This window comes from Anoplophora glabripennis, unplaced genomic scaffold (genome assembly GCF_000390285.2).
Source record: "Anoplophora glabripennis isolate ALB-LARVAE unplaced genomic scaffold, Agla_2.0 scaffold947, whole genome shotgun sequence".
NCBI classification, from domain to species: domain Eukaryota; kingdom Metazoa; phylum Arthropoda; class Insecta; order Coleoptera; family Cerambycidae; genus Anoplophora; species Anoplophora glabripennis.
In genome coordinates, this window is record NW_019417048.1 from 57,137 (window position 1) to 81,252 (window position 24,116).

At 32.7% G+C, this 24,116-nt stretch overlaps 1 protein-coding gene across 5 annotated transcripts in view; it reads right to left on the reverse strand.

Moving 5' to 3' along the window:
* Positions 1-26: 26 nt before the first annotated feature.
* Positions 27-24,116, reverse strand: part of LOC108913654 (RING finger protein unkempt homolog) — an 89,972-nt gene continuing 65,882 nt past the window's right edge. For 3 of the 5 annotated variants that reach the window (XM_018719237.2, XM_018719236.2, XM_018719240.2), the window contains 4 exons: positions 17,887-18,115; positions 17,725-17,832; positions 8,861-9,281; positions 27-781 (listed from right to left, as the gene is read on the reverse strand). In XM_018719237.2, coding sequence (XP_018574753.1) covers positions 310-781; positions 8,861-9,281; positions 17,725-17,832; positions 17,887-18,115 — 1,230 coding nt within the window. In that variant the 3' untranslated portion in view covers positions 27-309. The remainder of the gene's footprint in view (positions 782-8,860; positions 9,282-17,724; positions 17,833-17,886; positions 18,116-24,116) is intronic. The other 2 variants (XM_018719239.2, XM_018719238.2) reach the window with 2 other exon arrangements.

A 24,116-nucleotide genomic window follows, 5' to 3' on the forward strand; every position in this document is an offset into this window, starting at 1 on the left:
ATATATATAATAATTATTGGTGGAAATTTTAATATGGAAATATTAAATATATAAATTCTTAAAAATTCTATTTAAAAAGGTACTTATGAATATAAGTAGTGATAGTAGTATATCAGAAGATTTTTTAAAAAATCGTGTCTATAAGATAAAATTAATAATTGAAATAACCTATTAAATTAATTATCAATTTAAAAATTTGTTAATTGTAAGCAAAATGTCTAGAATATCCTCCATATCCTTTTACAAAATTTGTTAACAAATAATATGAGGAATCTAGACAGGTCACTTACAAGCCTAATTACCACACTTTCAAATATTACTGATTAAATTGATGGGCGTTTGACAATAGGGACATTCATCTTGTGTACTGGCGCAAGTATCACACAATACAAAATGATTACAATTTAAGGTTACTGTTCTATTCCGTTCCTCACAAACCATACATTTTGACGCTGTTTCCCTATAAAGAACTTTCTCGATTTCTTCCAAATCTTGCCTAAGTTGAGCATGAATATTTTTTAATACACTTAAAGATAATTTACTTAATTCAGACACTTTTGTTATACTGCGTATGTGAGGACCACCTTGTAAAGATTCATATTCTTGCTTTAGAGCATTATATTGTGATAACGTTTCATTGAATTTACTTTCCGCTTGTTGCGTTTTCCTAGTTGCCTCTTCTGCTTCCCTTTGCCATACGTCACACGCAGTACGAGCTTGTTGAAGTCTATCCTCCCAATTATTCAATTGAATTCTACAACTGGCTAACTCCTCTCGCAACCTAGAAACACGTTAGAATTATTAGAAGTATGTATTTCATTAATAATGGGACATAAATCAAAATTGCAGAGGTGAAGAGAGGGCAAATTGGGCCAAACATGCTTTAATCAAATATAGCTTTTTTCGTATGTCAAATGTCATGAGATATACTCTCTATTTAATTAATACAATATATTTGGAACTTAAAAAAATAACTGAAAATTATTAGCTATATTAACAGATATCAAACCAATGCCCATAAGATTTAACCACTTACAATACTGGATATTTTTTATGTGTAAGGTATTTTAGTTTGGAAAACATTCCTGAAATCTCTACGAAATTTTTTCTAAATCATAATCTGTCACTAAATTTAAACAGCCCCTAAGGATACTGAACATTACTGGCCTAATTTTAAACTGCACAGATTTTAAAATAGACCTTTTTAGTAGACGTCACATATGCCAAATAATAGGCAACCCCATAGTGCACATTGTCATTAAGTTTCTCATTATTTTTACTAGACCGATTTTCGACCTTATGTAGTTTGGACATAAGTGCCAAAAAAATATCTTCTTTGTCATGACCTTAAATATTGCGATATTCTGGCAATATTAGAAATATTTAAGAAGTTTCAAACCCCAAGTGACAAACTAATAAAATTATAGAATTTATATATTTAAATTTATAGAACAATATTCACTTTTATAGTAATTAAATTAAAATTATATCAATGTTACTGAGCAAGCGCATTAAGATAATTTCATGTAAGTGAAGTAGCCTCGCAACAGGATATCATTCAAGGAAAGTTTGGTTAAGATTAAGAGTACGTCTACAGGGTATCCCACGGTGACAAGATATTAGATATATTTCAGACTACCTACTTCGATTTTAATTTTGAAAATTTGGGAAATAGTGTTTTCGGGCATGCTCTTCTCAACTAAATTAATGGCGTCCAGCTAACGCTTCCGGTTATACCATTTAAGTCATTTTGAAATTATGGCAGGGAAGCTTATTGCAACAATATACAGGGGGTTCCATTTAAAATAAAGAAGATGACGTCAACTTCCGGTAGAACCGGAAGTGTTAGGTGAACGCCATTAATTTAGTTGGGAAGGGCATGCCCGAAAACACTATTGCCAAATTTTCAAAATCAAAATCGAAGTAGTCTCTGAAATATGTCTGATGTCTGGTCACCGTGGGACACCCTGTATAATAAACCAGTTGAAGAAAAAAAAAACACTCCATAAACACACTGACAGTACAACACCAAGAAAAACAATAACAATACTTAGTAGAACTAGAAAATGCCAAGATTAAACAAAACAAGAGAAAATACGCTAATGATGACAGCGATAACATATCTACAAGAGCTCACCTGCGTATGAGACTATTCTTTCCGAGCATTAGCATTAGGAATAACACGGCTAATGTTAAATTTTTACTTTATTTAAATTTAGGAATATTCTTTTATATCGTTTTTTGTAAGTTCTAAGCACATTAGTGTATTTATTTTATGAAATACATATTGGTCGTTCTTAAATACTTTTAAATCCTTGTAAAAATTAATTAATTTGAAGTTGTTCATTTTTATAGTATCTATGTCAATAGTGCACAAGGGTCAGATTCAGTTTGTACAATTTCAACTATGACAATTTGTTGCGAGTTGCCTAAATATGCGGCGTTACACTAAAAGAGTCTATTCATTATACACTTCGCATCAAAATTAAAGCACTAAAAATGATCCCCGATTTGAAAAGTTAATTTTCTCCCGAATCTTATTTTCTCTAGATAGAAACATTTTTCCCAAATTTTAGTTTTTAAATTATACTGGTTGCAAAAGAAATTAAGTTTTTTGCACCAGCTAAAATAGCAAGCCTTACTTGATTCAAATTGTAGTCTCATCTTTTTTTTAACAATTCGTTTTTTGATTCAAGTCACTGTTATTAATTTAGATACCTACATTGTTGAATTAAAAGTTTATTGTACAGATTAAGAAAAACTGGAGATAACAATAATAATGGCGTATTTCCAGTCCCGAGCAATTACAAAATTCACTTAATTTTCCAATCGGGGTTGGAAAGAAGAGCAACAAGCTATCTCGAATAATATTGTTCAAACCAAAGTCAAAGAGGACGACTCCAGGAGCCATAAAAACACCCCAATCATTAATGCTAGACGCAGCATGGAAAAGACGGAATTTCGCTAAACCTCTGTCTCCACCCATACATCCACAACAAGCAGTCCCCGACGTCTATTCGATGAGATGTCTATTCACCGAGACAATCCAGGGAGCGCAGGAAGGAAAATACTGAAATTCACCAATCTTTTCAATATTCGCTCTGCCAGCCGCGCTCATCGATCCCATCGACCCATGCCGTCATCAATAGCCCAGTCAGCAGCGATGAGGGTCAGATCGATGCAATTCACCGGCCAAGGAGCCAAATCTACAAGAAGCCGGAAGCGACAGCGGAAAAATCAGTGACTTTTCCAAATTTCAGACCTCCGCTGCACCACGCCGCTCCAGAGACAATTCAACATCCTGGACCATCCATCCTAACGCCAAGCACCATTGAGGACGTACCCCGGAGCGATTAGGATCGATTTTCGGATAAATAAAAAATTTTCCGATTACGAAAATCGGACCTAACTACATAAATACATAATACAACAATAATCAATCATTTTTAGCAATTCAGCTGTACCCTAAATGCCACCAAACGAGAGTGTCCTGGAGCCGAGGACGATTTTGAGTACAGGAGAGATGCTGTCCCTCCGCCGTTTTGAAGGGAAATCAGTCGTTTGGGCTCGAAGTGAGCAGACATCGACTATGGGAATTTGCAATCTATTAGATGGGCCTGCAAATACACTAGGGTATTCACCCGATCTAAATTTTCGAACTTCCATAGCATTGATGCTCCTTCCACGTATTGCAAATAGGTAGGCTTGGAAACTTTCTACAAAAAACTCATTTCCATTAGAGCCAAGCTCACACATTTGTACGCGACGTCGAGGAGATTATCCCTCCGTCCACATACATATCATATTACTATTATAGGAACCGCTCCTCAAACATCCTCATACACGCACACTCCAAGGAATCCGTGCCATATCGCTAACCGCAGTGTTCAGCGCAGCAGACAATAAGAGTCCTCGAACTCGCAGTACTATAAACTTAAATTCAGTGTTACATCTAATATTACAGGGTCAATCGAAATCCTTTTCGAACTCTTATATACATACAGGATCAGTCTTGGACGACAACACTAAAGCGCAGATTGACCTTCCGAAGCTCTTTCTCGTCATCAGATCAGAAGGAAGGACGTAGGCTGCCGAGCGCCACTTCTCAACCCTCTCCCTCGGCAGCGGTCAAGGAGGAGACCTCGGGGCCGTCAGGATATTTCGGTAGCCACGAGAGGGCGAAACGTGCCGATCACGTCCATAAATATGTTAAAGGAGGACCCTTACAGCTCTTACACATGAGCGTTATTTTGCCGATTGGCATTTTTACCAGTCGTTGAAAACCGTGCGGAGAACCTTTCACATGGCATTTCGTTCAAATGTTACTTTAGATGGGACGTAATAGGTAAAATTGACTTCCATGTTTCTACGATTCATTTACTACACTGGCTCTGTAGCTGCCGGTCCTGTATTTGTGACTGTGGTCGGTATGTTCCCTGTTTCGTGTGTACTAAGGTACTATTCATTGAAACCTACCGGTTGTTCAAAAAAACTACCGCTCGTGTGCAAGAGCCGTTACGGCTCTAGTAAATGAATCGCAGAAAAATGGAATTCAATTAATTTTACCCATTACGTCACATCTAAAGTCACATCTGAATGCAATGCCATGTGAAAGGTTTTCCGCACGGTTTTCAACGACCGGTAAAAATGCCGATCAGCAAAACAACGTTCGTGTGTAAGAGCCGTGAGAGGTTACCGTCGGTGTCCCAACAACCCACGCGGAGTGAGGTGGAATCCCCTAATGCGACACAACCCGAGGTCAGAGCAGCAATGCATCTCGAGACGGCGACCAATCATGGAGGACCAATAACGAGACAATGACACTAAAAATCGGTGGTAAGAAGAAGAACAAACTCAAAAACAAAGAAAAAAATAAAATTAAACTCCATCGACACTTCAATCAGACATTAATCTTTTCTTGATCTATGTCGTTTCATATTTCATTGCGCATGTTTTCAATGTTGTCAAGAAAGGCAGGTAGGTGTAAACGATTTCCAAATTGTCTACCTATATTATCACTGATTTTTTTATTGTTATTACTGCGAAGTCTTAAGGTTTTAAATTTTTACAATAGGCTGATGCACTGAATTTATCAGTGTATCTCAGTTATTAAGAGATGGCAGGAATCAAATAATAAATTGTTCAAAAAAGATAAGATAGACAGTATGGTTGAAGTGGAAATTTGTATTAGCAGCTGACACATCTTCCAAATTTTGGAAAAAAAAAGATGGATCAAGTAATGGCCATCACTTATAATATTAATAACCGCATTATTCCCATCACTCACCAAAATTAAAGATAATTAAAATTAGAAATACATGAAAAATTGATATTTGATAGGAGGGAACTTTTGTTAGTTGCTTGTAACTAACTCACTTTATGTAGTATAAAAAGTTAGGTATTAGTATTATTTATTAATTACTAAATATATTCACTATTTGATAAAGACAGAAAAAATATTATGCCTTAGACCGAGCTAATACCAGGTGTACGAAAGTTCACGCAAGATTTGAATGTTACACCATTTGTGCGGTAAAGTGTTGCCAACGAAAAAAAAAGACAGCATGACAGTTTAGGGTTATTAAAAATGAAACGCTACACCAAAAAACGCGTTTTCATTGTTGAGCAATATTTTTAAAATAATGAACGGTTGGCATCTATGTACAATTCGCAATTTTCATACAATATATGGTCAGATTGGTAATTTAACTTCAACTGTGAAGAGATTAAATGAAAAATTCAAGGAGACTAGATCGATCAGTGATCTTAAACACCTGACCGTCCTTCAACACAAAACATCGAAGCAGTTCGTGATTGTTGCTGAGAGTCCAGGAACATCATTCGTCACTGTGGTCAAAAATTGAAGATTTCGAGAAGCTCTACGTATACAGCGCATTCTCAGGAAGATTTGTATCCTCATACTTACAAGTTCAATTGACTCAAAAACTGAAGCCTACTGACTACGCAGAGCGAAGAAAGTTTGTTGAATGGATAATGGAACAAGTGGATACCGATTTTTTGAACAAAATTATCCTCAGCGATGAATCTCATTTTCATCTTGATGGATTCATTAATCGACAAAATTGTCAAATTTAGGGTTGAGAAAATCCACCAGTGATTGTTGAGAAACAAATGCATTCACAACCTGTCACTGTTTGGTGTAGATTTTGGACTGGACCCATTCTTCTTTGAAAATGCAACTAGTTAGACAATAACAGTTAATGGTGCTTGCATCGCGACATGATAACTCAGTTTTTTTTGTGCCTTTTCAAGATATGGTTATAAGATATAGATATGGTGTAGATATGTGTATTGAACAAGACGGTGCCACATGTCATACAATCTGAGAAACAATTCAATTACTACACAAGTCATTTCCTGGTCGTGTAATTTCCCATTTTGGTGCTGTTGGACTTTATTCTTTGGGGTTTTTTGAAGCCTAATGTTTATGCCAACAAGCCCACAACCACGAAGAAGAAAATTGAACACTGTATCAATAAAATTGAGACACATTTATGCAAAACGGTCATGGAAAATTTTGACTAAAGAGCAGTGGCGGTTTTACCATAAGAGCTGCGGAGCTGCAGAACACATAAAATTTTATGTATTTAATCATATTAAATATCAACAAAATATTTAAAGAATCCAAATGTACTCGCGCTAAAATAAATCTAGGAGCTTATATTATTATTTATTGTGACGCGAGCTACGCTCCTTAATATATGCAACCTCATATACAAAATGTGTGCACAGCGAACAATTAGATGCGTCCTTTGTTTTTATTGGCTAATCAGGCACGTGACCCAGTACACGAAGATAGGGGCTTTTGTGGCTGCAACAGCGCCAGCCACTGCTTAAGTAAATGCAGTAATATTTCGTACGTGGTATGTGGTGGTTTATTTCTGCGAGCGGCACGTGTGAATATTTTCATTTAGGCGTCTACGGATATTATAGTTATTAAAATGAATAGCGTTTCATTTAAAAAAAAACTTTTATTTGGTTCTCTGCCTTAAGAGGATAAACTAAAAATAAAAGAATTAGGTGGTCCAACACCACAATTAAATATTGAAGTTAGTTGAACAAGCCGAAGTAAAAATTATAAAAGACAATTTAACAATAATGTATACACCAAAGCAGAGTGGGTGTGTGGGTGTGATATCAAAAATAGAAAAATACACTGTTATGTTTTTCGTGCTTACTTTTCGGTGGGGATAAAGCATGGACAATATACAGTGTGAAAGATTTAAGTCATTAAGTCTTTAGTTAAAATAAACATAAGAAGTCAGTTAGATTCTGCATATTGGGATAATATACGAAAACACAATGAACAGGTAACGAAAAATTGTTATGTATTATCTAAAATCATAGATTGCATAAAATTTTGCGGAGGTTTCGAATTAGCACTTCAGGGACATGACAAGACAGAAAATTCGGACAACCCTAATGTGTTTCGTGGACTCATAAATTTTAGTGCAGATCTTGACGACATATTAAAAGAACATCTAGCCACATGGGTATGACCGGAATTTTTTGTGATTGTACCGGGAATTAGCTGTATGGTCCCGGATTTCGGATTTGCACGTATAACTCCCGGAATATAATATAATGTACACATATATAAAAAAAGATAAAGAAAAAATCATAACACGGCAAGGAAAATTAAAATTCGTTGAATCGTTGGTAAATTTCACAAACAATTTTTTTGTTTATAAACAATTTTCAATAATTTAATAAAATATATTTAGTTTATTTCAATTTATTTATACCGTCAGTAGGTAATTCGTGAATAGATATTTCAAAAAGGTATCAATTTCAAAAATCATTCTTGTGAAAATCTGTTTTTTTATAAATGCATTGTTCCTTGAAATTCAGAAGTGCTAGGAAAACGCGTGACCTTGAAAATTTTAAAATTTTTGGCCTTAGAGACTCGGGCACTTAATATCCCAGAATTCAATTCAACAAATGTAACAACCCTAAGCAGAACACATTCAATCAATGTTCACGCGCCGCCACTGCTAAAGAGTGTATGTGCCAGCAAAGCTATAGGTATGATTTACCCAATTTTTTTTCCATACATAGCCATAAAACATAATTTTGAATGAATTAAAAACCCGGTTTTCTATCAAAATTACTTCTCGTGTGAATTTTGGGATAACCTTTATCAACGTATCTCAGTTATAAGATGACGCGAAATAAATTGTTCAGAAAAGACAGGACTACAGTATGGTTTAAGTATACATATTTGCTTTAGCGACTCACACATCCTACAGAATGTTTCAAATTTTGAAAAAAAAATTTTTTTTTATTTCCTTTTACAGCGTATATGCTGAAAATTGAAATTTCAATAAAAATTTCGTCGTTACTGAGGGCTAAACCTGTCAATTGAAAAAAGAAGATATTCAGATTAGCCATTTGTGAGAAAATCAACTTGAATGAAATTGAGGTCAATGTTTAGCGGTGAGTTAATTCTGATGTTAAATGTATATTATTCAACGATCTCAGGTTTTATGATGGTCATTACTCAATCACATGGATCAAGTAATGGTCATAACTCATAAATTCAATACAAAAGTAAAGATAAATAAAATTAGAAATACACGAAAAATTGACATTTGCCAAAAGAAAACTTTGTTAGTTCCTTGTAACCCACTTTGTGTAATATAAAAGGGGTTAGTATTATTATTTATTAGTTTCCAAATGCATTCATTATTTTGATATTATTTGATAAAGACAGAAAAAAATATTATGCCTTAGAACCAATCACTGGTGGAATTAAAAAAAATTTATATAAAAAAATTATCAAAGTGCATATAAAATTACGAAATATGAAAATTAATCTATAAAAGTGAATATTACATACCTCACAACCTCCAAATTACTATTTATACTTGGTGACATGCTGAAATTATTGTGATTCCTTGAACTAGGAGATATACTCTGAGATTGAAAATCAAAAAAACTTGGGTAGTTGTTGACCTTTGAGGCACTACTACTCAACTGCATTTGGGAATTTAAAAAATCAATGTGGTCCGACTGAGAAAACCTAGTTGCTGAAAGAAATGGTTGTAACGGGCTGTTACTAGTTGGGCTAAAACCGCTTAGGCCTGATCTTGTAGAACTTGGAATGTTAACTGGAGCCGAACTTCCTAATAATCCAGCTGATGATGCCAATCCCACGGATATTGAATTTGAAACTGTTGGAGAATCTGCATCTATATCCCTATCTAAAGCTCCTGAGAGATTTAATGAATCTTCTAAATTTAACTCATCTAACGCATTTCCTGTAAAGAAATAAAAATGTTTATTCATTCATAATATAAGAGAAATTCAAATTTGTATCTAGAGACTGCCCACCTTGGCAAATTTAAAGAAAATACAGTGACGTCTCACTTCCCTTTAATACAAGTACAGTAAGACCCCGCTTAATGCTGTTTCGTTTAGCGCTGTTTCGGTTTAGCGCTCTTTTATTTCAACCCGGGGATTCCCCGAAATTGCTCGCAGCACTACGGGGATTCCCCGAAATTGTGCGCAGCGCTAGGTTTCCAAATATGTACATAACCTATCCGAAAGTGTAGTTGTGTTTCTTGTTTGGTGCGGTGCTGTACGGACGCATTTTTATCAGTTGAAACATTTGTTGTCATTATTGTAAGTATAAATTTATATAATACTATAACGATTAATACAGTGACAAATATTATGATCTTTAGTTTTTATCCTGGGTGATAATGAAAAAACAAGAAAAGAAAGCAACCAGAAAAAGCATTTCACTGGAAACTAAAATGCAAGTGATTAGAAGATTAGATTCTGGTGAACGTCAATCTCAAATTAGTGCTGCTTATTGAATTTGGCAACTTCAACAATAAGGACAATTCTTGAGAATAAAGAAAAAATACTCCACTTATCAAAAACTTCTAACAGAACGCAAAAGGAAAACGCAAACTACATTAGATGCCTTCCTGACAAAAAGGCAGAAAATTGGAAACACAGAATAGACTGAATGATCTGACTGACTTAGAATTTTATTTGTTTTTATAAGTAATATTCGTTTATATTGTTTTTATTTTTGTAATAAATGTTTGGTTTTATTTTTATTAAAAAAAACATAATTATTAAATTTAATACCTAACCAATTTTCTATCTATCTTTCCCTAATAGACGTTGAGCCAAGTAGTCAAAAATGGACGGTTTGGTTTCCTTTCTGGGGAGTAAATGTAACCTACTAATTTAGATACGTCATGAAGGCAGCATGAATGTTTGTGATGATATTTTGTAAAATTCGGTAGCTTAGTGGCGTTATGACCTTACAAAGATGGCCGCCGGGCGAAAATCGTAGTTTACCATTCTAAAGTCTGGTTTCATTGCAGTATTGCTGGATCAATGTTTGGGATGATACTGTGTAAAAATCGGTAGCATAGTTACGTTACGACGCGGCGTCACAAATATGGCCGTCGGGCGAAAATAGTAGTGTACCATTCTAAGGTCAGGTTTTACTTGTAAGGAGTAAAAGTATCATACAAATGTCAATCCAACATAAAGCCAGGAATGTTTGGGATGGTACTTTGTAAAATTCAGTAGCTTAGTGACATTATGACGTCACAAACATGGTTGCCGGCCAAATTCCGTTTAGGTGTATTGGTAAAAATATAATAAAATAATATTATTTATTATAATAATTTAATAACATAATAATGATATAATATAATAATCAATTTGTACAATACTAATACCAGTCTTGTTATTCCAATTTGCCTATATTTAATTTTTCCCGTTTTTTCATATATGGATTCCGAAGCAGACTTTTCACCATTGCCTAAAAAAGTAAAAATAATAGGTACAACCGATGAATGTATCATTCACTGTACCAGCGACAACAGCAGTTTGGTGACTCTATCATTTACCAAATCATGGAAAACTCTCTTGAATGCAGCGACAATAAGGAAACACAAAAGATTGCTGGAAATTGCAGTCAGTTACCGGAGAAGAATTTCCTACATTAAAGTACCACCGTCACTGTACCACTTCCAGTAGCATGAAAAGTGGTATTTCTCTTCTACTGAGACGAAACAGTCTCAGTTAACCCAAGAATTCTGCTGTAATTTTTTGATATAGGAGAGGTTTTGATCGTGCCACTGGATCTCAATTCCACACATTGCACTAGTTCCTCAAATGTTCTACTTCCTGGCTTGTACTTCTGTTACTTCCTTACTGGCTTTATGTTGGATTGATATTTGTATGATGCTTTTACTCCTTACAAGTAAAACCTGACCTTAGAATGGTATGCTACGATTTTAGCGCGACGGCCATATTTGTGACGTTGTAACGTATCTATGCTACTGACTTTTACACAGTATCATCCTAAACATTGATTCAGGCTTTATGCTAAATCAAAATTTGTATGATACTTTTACTCCTTACAAATGAAACCAGACTTTAGAATGGTAAACTATGATTTTCGCGCGGCGGCCATCTTTGTGAGGTCGTAACGCCACTAAGCTACCGAATTTTACAAAGTATCATCTCAAACATTCATACTACTTTCATGACGAATCTAAATTGGTAGGCTACATTTACCCCGCGGAAGGAAACCGCACATGCTCTGTGGCTCAACGTCTATAACCCCATTATTTAAATGTTAATATAGCCTCGTTTAGTGATGTTTCGCATTATGCTCTACTTTGATGGAACGTATCCTACACGTTAAACGGGGTCTTACTGTATGTATTAGAATTGTAGAATATATCTTTTCTACTCATACATAAAATATGAAAGTAAGGATTTTCTCATGGCTTAATTGAAAGCAGCATTTTTTCTCAAGAAGAAAATGAAAATGTTAGATTTATGAACTGAATTTAGATAAACCTTCTTATCAATTAACTTAATTTTAATAGAATATATTTTGTACATACCTAAAAAGTATTAAAAAAGTCACAAAGGCAATTCTGAATAAAATGCATGTTTTGCTATGTATAAACAATAGAAAGCCTATTATAGTTCATCTTAAAGTAAATTAAACATAAAATTATATGGGCACAAAAAATAGTATTTCCAACTCAAAATTTTATTTGTGATGACCCACTCTCTCGCTGATGTGGCTTGTGATCAATTCTAACAACAAAAAATATGGCATTTTCATCTCTTATTACAACATTTTCTGTTTTTATTTAATTTTATTGTTTTTTTAACAATAACTGTAACTATAATTAATACAATTTTGAAATTTTCAAGTACTACATAAATTATCATCCTGCAGTGACTGATCTATTAGAGTTTCTATTGATTTTAAAATATACTTACACAATTAGGCATTTTTCGCTAGTGAAGTTGTATGTTGTAGTAGTATGTGCAGAATGAGTGAGTGAATATATTTAAACTACCATATGACAAGTAAGAGCAAAAGAGATAGAAACAGTAATTACAAGTCAGATATTCACCAATATTCAATCACGAAAAAAGCCTAATGACATATTTCTGAAAGAGGGCTATTTCTAAATGGAAAAATTGAATAAGGTATTCATAAGAAAAATACAGTGATTGTTAACGCAAAAAATTCTAGATTTAGAAAAATTCTAATAGTGCCAGTCAATGCAGGATGTTAATTTATGTAAAACTTGGAAATATCAAGATTATAATAACGAGCGTTCAAATAAAAACGTGGTCAAGTTGGTTCTGAAAATTTGGACGTAGGGCGTAGCGTATAGCAAATGAACTTAAACGTCATCTGTCAAAGCGCTATATCGCCGCTATCAATTTGAATATTTTCGTTTTAAAAAGCGTTTAAAATGGTGTTTTCTCAAGAACAAAAAGTGTTTATCATAGAGTCCTACTTTAGAAATGGACGCAAGATTGATGGAATATGGAAGTATTTTATTGAGGAATGTTTCATAGAATTTCAAAATCAATTTCCCGGCGTTGTTGAGTACAGAGTTTTTCAAAGTGGAGTTCAGCGTTGTGTTAATGTTTTTCGTGAAACGGGCAGTGTAACAAGAAAAGGAAGCGGCCGACCTAAAAAGCGGACTGAAGAATTAAAAGAAAATGTCCAACAAATAATGGAAAATGCGCCAAGAAGTTCTGTACGTGTTTTATCACAAATGATAGGAGTATCAGTCGGTACCTGCCACACAGTGTTAAAAAAAGATTTGCGTTTGTTCTCCTATAGTTTAACTTGTCAGCAAGAACTTCATAAAGTTGATTTTCCGCGATGGGCTGTATTTTGTAAATGGTTTTTAAACATTAAACAACGGTGAACTTCATAATATCACCTTTTTTTCTGATGAAGCCTGGTTTCATTTAAGTGGTTACGTAAACTCACAGAATATGAGAATATGGTCTTCTGAAAAACCAGATAACTTTTTTGTCGAGGGCCCTCTACACGCTCAAAAAATTGGAGTTTGGTGTGCTCTCAATCGAAGGAGGATTTATGGACCTATTTTTTTTAATGGTACTCTTACTGCGCAAAGGTATAGAGAAGAAATTATTGCTCCTTTTGTTAACCAGCTGGAAGAAAACGAAATTACAAACTTTTACTTTCAACAAGATGGCGCAAGGGCACATATGGCAGGCAAGACGATGAATATGTTGAGGGAAGTTTTCCAAAATCGACTAATAAGTCTCAATGCTGACCATGAATTTCCACCGAGGTCATGTGATATTACGCCGTGTGATTTCTTTTTGTGGCCTTACCTTAAAAACACTATTTTTGAACTGCCTATTCCTGATTTAAACCATCTGCAGGCTTGACTTATAGACAAGATTCGTGAAATTAACAATACCCCGAGCATCTTAGAAAATGTCTTTAATTCTTTGAGGAACATGTGTGAAAAGTGCTTGGAACAAGGAGGGGGACACTTTCAGCAGCTGCTTTAATTTATTGTTATAACAAGGAGGGGGACACTTTCCGCAGCTCCTTTAATTGTTTGTTATTGTTATCACGATTATTCTTTAAAATAAAGTTATATAGTCATTAATGTTATTGAAACTGACAGCTGCTATACAGCTCTTTGAGAAATGAGGTTAAGTTGGTCGCTATAAGCTACTCCCTACGTCCAATGTGTCAGAGCCAACTTCGACCACGTTTTTATTTGAACGCTCGTTATTTATAGTAACAATATTGTTTTAAGAAAACTAAAGGCATTGTTCAAGAATGTATGTTTTTTGTGCAAATTTTTTGTAAATTATCATTGTGCCTCCTAATCCTTAAAAGAAACATGTTGTATATAGATAGCCTATAATCAGAAAGAAAGAAATAGATAATACAAATCCTTGATATGAACAAAAAAATTAAAAACTATTTTTCTTATAATTTTTTTTCGATAAAATTTTTTCCATTTAAAAAATGTCTAGAACAACCCGTTCATTTACTAACTTTTTGATCTCTTTTTTTTTTTCGAAAAATTAAGGATGTATGAGAAAAAAAATAAACGTATTGCAATGCATTTTTAAAAAGATGAACTATTTAACGCAAGTGTATTTTGCCGAAAATGTTATAGAGGTTGATTATTTCAACCCCTTACAAGTTTAGTTTTTTTGACAGATAATGTTCACCAAGTTTGGTTTCTTTAGCTTGATATACATGGAACATAAAAAAAGAAAAACAATTTTTTTTTCAATATTCTTGGAGGGGCGTAACTTTTCAGGGGAGAGTTTTTTCAAAAAATATTATACCAAAAATTTATTTTCATCAGAGAATCGCCCCTTACATGTTTTCGGTATTACTTAGATACACCCTGTATAGTGGAAATGACTTTTTACAAGGTGTTCCATTAAAATACAAGTAAAATATTAGTTTGTTTTTATGTACTTCTTTGATATAGCACAAATAGATATTAAAACTGGTTTGGTTTACTATTAGTTTCTAAATAGAAAGGTAAAAAAAAATAGGGGGGTTACGTAAATGACCCCTCTACAAAAAGTAAGTTTTTAGGACTTTCATGGCCCTTGCTGAATTTAAAACCATAGTTTTTCGGGTTTTATACCTATCTGCCTAGCGCCCTCTAAAACTGGTCGTAACCAATGCTTGAAAACATTACACCATGATTGAGGCCACTTGAAACTTCGTCATCGGTTATAGCGCCAGGTGGGGTGAGGGGAGAATGCGTGATATACCACTGCACAGGGTCTGAAAGCGGGCATGGTGTCAGATGCAGCGGTACTGAGGATGTAGCGGGATCTCCCACCACTGCACTGCACAGGCCTAGATGCACATGCAGCGATATCCACAAGATGTTTTATATTGTGACAAGATCTGAAGCGGCCTTAAACGCAACAAAACTTTTTCAGAAAATCTGATAGAAGGATGGAGTAACATTTGGGAGCATTATTACAATAATATTGTATGTAATTAATCAGTTACAGAGGCCACTATGGAATGTCTCAGAGGGTCACAATTGTTTATTTAGTGGTTCAGTCTGTAGCGGCCTTCGAACCAGCACCAAGATCTGTTACCAATATTAGGACGGGTATAGGCTAAGGAATTTAACGTAAGTCGGCAACTGGCAGTGACCAGGTACATAGGGCACGGTATAACAACCTATAAAACCATGGTACTAGGCATTGTTTATATACCCGGTGCCTGTTTTTGGAGTAGCCACACCATGGAGATCTTGGTTATCTTAAGACATACATCGGTCAAATTAGGACTAAGTTGAGATAGAATCGGTAGAATTTGATGATGCTGAAAAAAAATTTGACCCAATTTTTTTGTTCTGAAGTTATCAACAAAAAACTAAAAATTTCGATTTTCATATTTTTTTTATTCAAAATTGAAACATATTTTTTATAAAGAATTTAATTGTATTGCCATATTAGTAATGGTTCCTATCAGGATGGAAAAACAACATTCAACACTAGAGCTTCCTATTGAATTTTTACATTTTTTTAAAATGCATTTATTTTTTTGATCATGGTGATGATATGTCATATATCAAGATTTACTTTTTTATTTTCGTCAAAATAGTCTCAGTGATTATAAGCAAGAATAGTGGTGGCTAACAACATATTAAATGAATGATCTGTAGGGCAACTGCTGATAATGGTACTAGGAGGCTTAATGGTTATGGTTATAGTTGTGACCTGCTATTTTCGAGCCAAACAAGTACTGCAGAAGATATGGTGAGGAATTACCATGACCCAAGAGCTAGATTAATTATGCAGATGTAACATAGAACAAACTGTGGCAGATGTGTAAGGATTTACAACAATTATACAAACAGTTAAGAAATTTCGAAGGTAATAAGAGTATGTAGTTGTTTCCCACAATATACTCAATAAAAAAAGCCAGTAGTCATGTTTTCATAGTAATTACAGATTAAGAAGTCACTCTCTGCCAATAATTACAAAACATCGTTTTGTGCCTGTAGGCTGAGTGGCATTTACAATTAAGATATGATATATTTTGTAGGTTGTATCTTACCTACATTCAAAAGTTGAATGTTTCCACAAAAAGTGTCCTAATAATGTATGTTTAAAAGGTCCTCCTTTTTGACATTTTCAGATAAAATAATAAAAACAAACGAAAAAAAACATGGTAAAATTTATCTTCGGTGTGTTATTGGTATGGGTTATACGAAAAATGGACATTCGACTACATTTAACATTTTTTACACATACTGGCAGGGTATTCAGATAATTTTATGCAGTGACAAACTTACTGTATCTAAACTCAGCCTTTTAGTTACTTTTTCTTATTCCATTTAGCTTCAGACAAAATGCCCACTAAAATCTTCCCCTGTCGATGAGAAATTTACTACTTGTCTCTAGCAGAAAATAGAAGAATTTATACATTCCCAAATTACGTTTAAAGCAAGTCAAATTATGAAAATATAAAAACGCAAGTAAAAATATGTGTATTCATCTAATTACGTGCATCACATAAGGGTTTAAAAAATTTATATGTATATAGATCACACATTATTTGCTATGCTAAAGCAATATACTACGACACTTTGTATTTCACTAACCAAGTATATATTTTCATTAAATTCTCTAAATAAAACTTAGTTTATATTTTCACTTTGTTGAGATTTTGTGAATTCTATGAAAATGGGAAGCAAAACAGATTTGTATAACTTATTTATACATATTTCCTTTTATATATTGAGCAAGTAATGACAATATTCTTGAGCACAGAGGAGATATTTTTGTCAACATTAATATCTTGGCTATTCACTGTGACGTAAAAATGTGAAATGAAGCAAAAGAAATTTGTATAACTTATTTATACATATTTCCTTTTATATATTGAGCAAGTAATGACAATATTCCTGAGCATAGAGGAAATATTTTTGTCAACATTAATATTTTGGCATATTCACTGTGACATAAGAATGTTTCCAAAATATTAGAAAAAATACCGAGTCAATTTTGCTGCAAAATAATACAGATTGACAGAACATTCACAAGTTAATATATAAAACATGCTGTTTTAGTAAAAGTTTAATAATCTCTTAGGGGAATCAAAATTATAATTTAAAGAAACAAAAAATATTTATATATTTGGAAATTAGATCATGAATGGGTAGGAGAATGAAGGGACATGCATTTTCCTAAACCAGACCACTTTATTTTAAAAAATTCATGTAAATAGTAATGTTTTTTACAATTACATCAATAAAATTATGTAAAAACAGTTTTTAATAGATGCCACTCCTGTATATCAATAAAATATGAATTATCTGTACAACACTGAACTGTCATTTGACAATAAATAAATAAAATAAATGCACTTACCAACTACACTTTCTACAGTATCACTTCCACTATAAAATGGGCCACCTAAATTGTTATAAGCATAACACATATTTTGTTTTCTTTGTTCTCTTTCTATAGCATCTGAAACTTACCAAAGGAATTAATCGTATTAACCACCTACTGAAAATATGTATATTATACCTAAGGTAGGATCTTTTTCAATAGCCATTAATTTATTAGATAATTCTAAATTTATCGTGGTGTGTCTTTGGAAAGGAATTGGTTTATGTGTTAATTGAGATCCAGGTGCTTTACTTGTTCCTGCTGAAGATCCAGTGGTTACATTTATTAAGCTACTACTTAAATTTGATATTGAATTACCTATCTCTGAAGATGTTGAAGAAGATTCACTAACTTCACTACAACCATTCTAAAAAATGCCAAAGGATATTGATCACTTTTAAAAACATACTATTTATAACATCAGTAACAGAAATTAATTTTCTTTTCAAATTTATATTAAAACCACAAAACATATGTAATCTTAATTTTATTAAACGAATTGTCCTTTGAAAGAAAATGAAATCCACAAATCTAGAAAAAATCTACAAATGAAGGTATCCGCCATCTTTAAAGTCCACAAATGCACTTTTTACTCTTGTTTATCTATGCAATTTTCCAATTTGTGGACACTAAAATAATGTAGTAGGTATTATTAGTTTTATTTACAATAGCCAGTTTCTAATGGCTTGATAATAGGGTTGTCCACTGTAAAAACAAACCATATACAAATTGTTGTTGAGTCAAAGATTGTATATAAAAAAACATGCCTGTATAGTCAAATTTTAAATATATGACAAATTAGTGGTAGAAACCATTTATGAATTTTTGCGTTACTTAAAAACTAGTCTGACGTCATAAGGGGCAATTGAACAAGAAGCTAGTAGCGATCCTATTGCATAATTTTGAAGAAGAAGAAAATATGTCAAAATTGGCCATCAAACCCTGCTGCCCTGTTTCCTGTTTTTTAAACAAAAGTGACACTAATGACAGCAGTCTGTCAATTAAGAGTATTTGTGATAGTTATTATTAACTTCCTGATTGTAATGGATTCAACAAAATTTAAGTGGTGTTTTGTTCCACATTCCACATAGCCAATTGCATTGTCTCCATAAGACTCCCGAACTGCACTATAAATTTCCATAAATAAATAGGTATTTTATATAAATAAATACAATAAAATCATTCAAATAAGATGATCCTTACCTGACTGCTTTTATACCTCTGATTTCGCCAATATTAAAACGCTCGTCTCTTTTTAAAAATTCAATCCATGATCATAAAAATATCAATTTTCGGTAAAATTTGCGAAGTAACTTTCACAAATCCCGATTCACACATTCTGCATTAATTATAAGGGAAGATATTAAATGATTATTACTAAATAATAATTTACTTGACTGAGGAAAATAACTCATAGACTTGAAAATATTTTATACGACAGTGTCACTGACAGACTGACACTACTGACAGTGTTGACAGAGCGTCATCTTTCAATTTTTTTCCTTTACGCAATCATTTACACATAATTTCACTACAAGGTGCCCCTTATGACGTCACAGCCGTTTTGAAATGTTATAAAAAAATCAGTTTTAAATAATTATTTTAAAACTGTTCTCACGCATTCCTCAATCTCTAATTGTGTATACACACTAGTTAGTACGTGTAGAATTATATTATCTACTTTTTGAAATTTGGTCAACAACCCTATTGTACATAATGCGCAATGAGACTGACAATAGTTTGCAATCGTTTCCAATTGCTGCTCTGCAAACAATGTTCAGACATTTCAAACAACTCAAAACACAAATTGTAGAATTCAAAAATAAAGTTTATGTTCATATAAACAAAAAATATATATGTATATATTGAATAGGAAATACATTACTATTTATCTAAACATACTAACGAATTAATTTAATAATTTCATTCATTGAAGAGTTGTTAATATCACATAAGTGCACAATGCTATTAAAATCTTTACTCATTACGTGGTGACTTCAGACGGATATTAGATCTCGCTCTAAACATGTGAAAAGTAAGAGATATCTTACTCTAGAATGATATCTGATATATTGTTATATGTATTCAAAATACTACATAAAACATATATCTTAATGTAAACATATTTGTTATGGACAATGAAATAATTTGGTTATTATTGAGCAATAGTCATGAACTTAAGAGTAATAAACATTTGTGAATTGTTAAGGATGTTCGATACATCTCTTGTGGGGCAGGCGGTGCGGGAAGGAAGCCTATGCTTATACATGGTAGTTTCGTTGTACCAACCTTACATAAATTAATTTGAGCGAACTAAATATAATATATACGAATGAAATTTATACAACACATATTAGCTTGCATATATTTTTCGTGTTTAATGCACGGCAATCAACTTTTTATTTGAATAAAAGTGTCTATTTATTCATTAAGAGCTTGTAAAATTATGGATGAAATCTGGCAACATTGTTATGGCGTGGTGGTAAAAGTTGGGTCAACTGTCATTACTGTCAACTTTGCGTGTATTCCGTAAACATGAATGAACATCCAAGGTACAAAGGAAAAGTAATGACTGAAAAGTAATATAAAATGCCTATGAAACAGAATGTGGATTGATGAGAAAAAAGTAAAATGTGCAAACCGAGAATCCACATGATAACTATCAAGAAGTTCAGTGTATGATAGTGAGGCGCCTTGTCAAATTGAAGATTACGACAGAACATCTATACTGTTCGTTTTGCAAAGAGATCCTTTCAATTTTTGTTTCAAATTGCTATTATATTGCATTAGATCACGAAAAATTTATTTAATATTAATTATTACTACATATGATTTCGACTGGAATAATTTTATAGTCTACAATCGAGCTATTCAAATATAGCGCGTCAGTCGAAGCGTTAAATACAGCACACAGTGTTGCCATATTTTCTTTCATTGGATCAGATGTTTGTTCAAATTTGTCAAAACGTTATATATTCATTCCATTAACTCAATAATTACATTGTAAGTGCATATTTTTATTGCTTTAAAATGTTTAGTAATATTTAATTCTTTAATTACAATTTTATTTTCCCGATCCTAACCATTTTTAAGAGCAATATTCAGGTTTGATTAAAGTTTTTGCCCCAACTCCCATAAGAGCCTGTGTATAAGAGCACAATTTTTAATATCATTTTTTAAAAAAAACTATATTGGCAATCGATCTGATATTTTTACACGAGACAGTTTGCATATTTATTAACAGATTTCAATTGCTTTGAAAACTTTCTTACCATTTTTTTTTTGGTATCGAACCTCCTTAAAGCTTTTCTGGGTAATATGATATATACTGAGTGTTCCAAAAGTCAATACCAAGTTGGCAAGGATTGATAGGCCGAACCATGACTAGCCAAAATAATCTTTTAGTTTTTGAGATATAACGACCTTTTTAAATTTGTAAAAATCACTACAATTAGATGAATATTTGGATGCCACAATTACATAATTAATAATTTTATGATTCCGTTTTTAGCTAAATATTACAGAAGAATTTTGCACTCAAAACCAATAAAAAAAAAATTCTTGTTACTGATATGATTTTCTAACAAATTTTGTATTCCTCGGTTTTAAGGTTTTTGGATGATTATTGTCATATTTTTAAGGTTGATTTGATGAATTTGTTGACCATAAATTATTCAAAATACTGTAAATATAAACTGAAGAAACCAATGAACTACATGGCAAAAATATTACAAAACAGTTATTTTTGAAATACAGTCAAAATTAATTAATTTTTTATCATAAATGATAAATGGCAAGCAAGCATTATACCATTTTAAGAAAAAAGGCCAGTTTGATCTTGTATATTTTTGTGATATCACTAACTACAAAGTAGGATGATAATTTTAGAAACCTTAAAACTGGAAAAATAAAACTCTGTCGCCTCTTGGTTTTGAATTTTTGGGACATCTTGAACATACCAGGTCTCCTAACACCTCCCTATTTTATCAAATTTTAAAAAACAAAATGGTTTCGAAAAACATATTTTCTTTTCAATGCCTACCTTAATGACAGCAGATTTAATTGAATCAACATATTGTTTTTACTTTATTTGGTTCCTACATATTTCTTTTCCGCAACAATAGACTGTTATTTAGGACTTTAATAAAAAAAATTATAGTATGTAACAGTTTATAAATCAGACCAAATTTTGATATTAAAATAGTTTTGTAGATATGTGTAGCTGATTCCTTAAAAATTTCTTTATTTTTTTACATATTAAACTAGGAACATGGTTCATTTTTGTTATACATTTTTTTATATTGAATTTGTGTGATTGTTATGAGTAAAAATGAAGAATTAAGATTTAATTGCATTGTCATTTATTGTACCAACTTTGTATCAAATGAAGAAACTGCCATAACTTTATTATGGTTAGATTTAATCTGGAATCAGGGTTTATCAAAGCAGTAACATCAGTTTATCGAAGAATATGTAGATCCGTATTCAACTGTTTTTTTTTTTTCTTAATTCAGACTTGATGCTGTTACAGTAAATATTGTATAAAAATGGAGACAGAGAAAAACCTTGTGGTACACCTTGTTGTGGAGAGAAATTTTGAGAAAAATTTTGTAGATCCATTCTAGAATAAAGTAATCTTTTTTAACTGAATAGGAACAAGAAAGGCAATTCAAAATCTAAGAATGGCAGAAATTCCCGCAAGAGGATCTATCAGGAAAATATGTTATCCTAGTAACCGTAATTGTCCTTATGAACCGCTGTACGAATATAAAACTTATTATATCAATCTAATCTAACAAAAATTATCCTTAACACTAAGTCACACCAACCAACCATAGAAATCTTAGCTTTTTGTAAAACAAGAAATACTGGGTGCAACTTTAAGTGGGGGTTAGTTTTTTTGGAATAATAGTATGTGTGAATACGAATCTGAAATTCTTTATTTATTAATCAAATAAACAGCTGAGTTATAACTAGTTTTTCAAACTTTCAAATTATTGTGTAAACTGCCACTAGGCGGGTTAAAGCAGGACACCTGGAATTTGCATATTAGTACACTATCAGCGTTGACAGTTGTTTTTAAACCAATTTACTGTGTGTCAAGTTACAATACAAAATAATTTATTATACCAGACTGCTTTTGTATAATTTAACATGTTATTTTAAAGTCACCACACTTTTTTATATCACTGTGTTCGAAGCGCCGAACATTAAAAAAAACTTTGATATACAGGGTGAGTCATTAATAATGGTACACAGCTTAATGCCAGATTGTTTACGTCAAAATATAGCAATTGAGCCGAACATGCTTTAGTCAATTGTTGCTCCTTTTCGTTATACAGGATGTTAAAGTTGAAAAAATATTTCCCATTTTTTGCTATAAGTATTTTATATATGTATAATTGTTTTGAAAATTTGTAGTTTTACATTTTTTGAGGTGGCAAATACGAATATGCAAACAGTGTTGGGGTCACGTCTAGGAGGCACTAGTTAACTGTCCTATCAATGTAAAAATATGTCTTAACTTTTTGTATTTTACAATTTTGAATTTCTTAACTAGAAATTATAGAACTACGTTCAATTATAAAATAAAAATAAAACACACCACAGAAATGAGACAACCCCCAAATCCAAAAGCCAAAGGCTTGTGCGGAAGGGGGCTACACTTGAAAAAACGCGGACAAACACCCATTATCCATCGACATTGCCAGTGCCGACATCGGGGATCGAACCCGGACCAGAGTAGGAAGCCTAGCTGACAAATGCTTGCCACCGCACTCTCGACCGACTGCGCTACCGTGGCGAATTCTAAGTAAAAAAGGTATACTTGCTATAAATCAATAAACTTAACCGTTTTTGAGAAACAGACATTTTAAGTTTTTGAGATTCGACAGGAATTAAATTAGAAAATTAGCAGGTCTTAAGATACCAAGTCTCAATTAAGAATTAAAACAAACATTACAGCAAATTTTATTATGCATATCTTAAATTATTAATGATAAAAGATTCTCGAAGTAACCACCAGTGACTTCAATGCACTTATTTAAATTCTGTCTGATGTTAAATAAAGTGCTATGTTGTTTGATAATAATATGAACTGATTCTTAAATATTTGTCCACAGTTGTTCTGGACTATTAATAATGTCTTTGTAACCTAGAGACTTGAGATAGATCCAAAAGTAAAAATCCAGCGGATTTAAATCAGGGCTATGTGCAGACCGAGGTTCTTCGCTACCGCGTCCAATCCAACGATGCGGGAAATTTCTATTAAGATATTCTCTTACTTCTCGGGTATAATGTGTTGTCAATTTATTATGTCAATGCCCACTACTTTGGAAAAAAAATGTTTTAATTAATTTAATAATTTA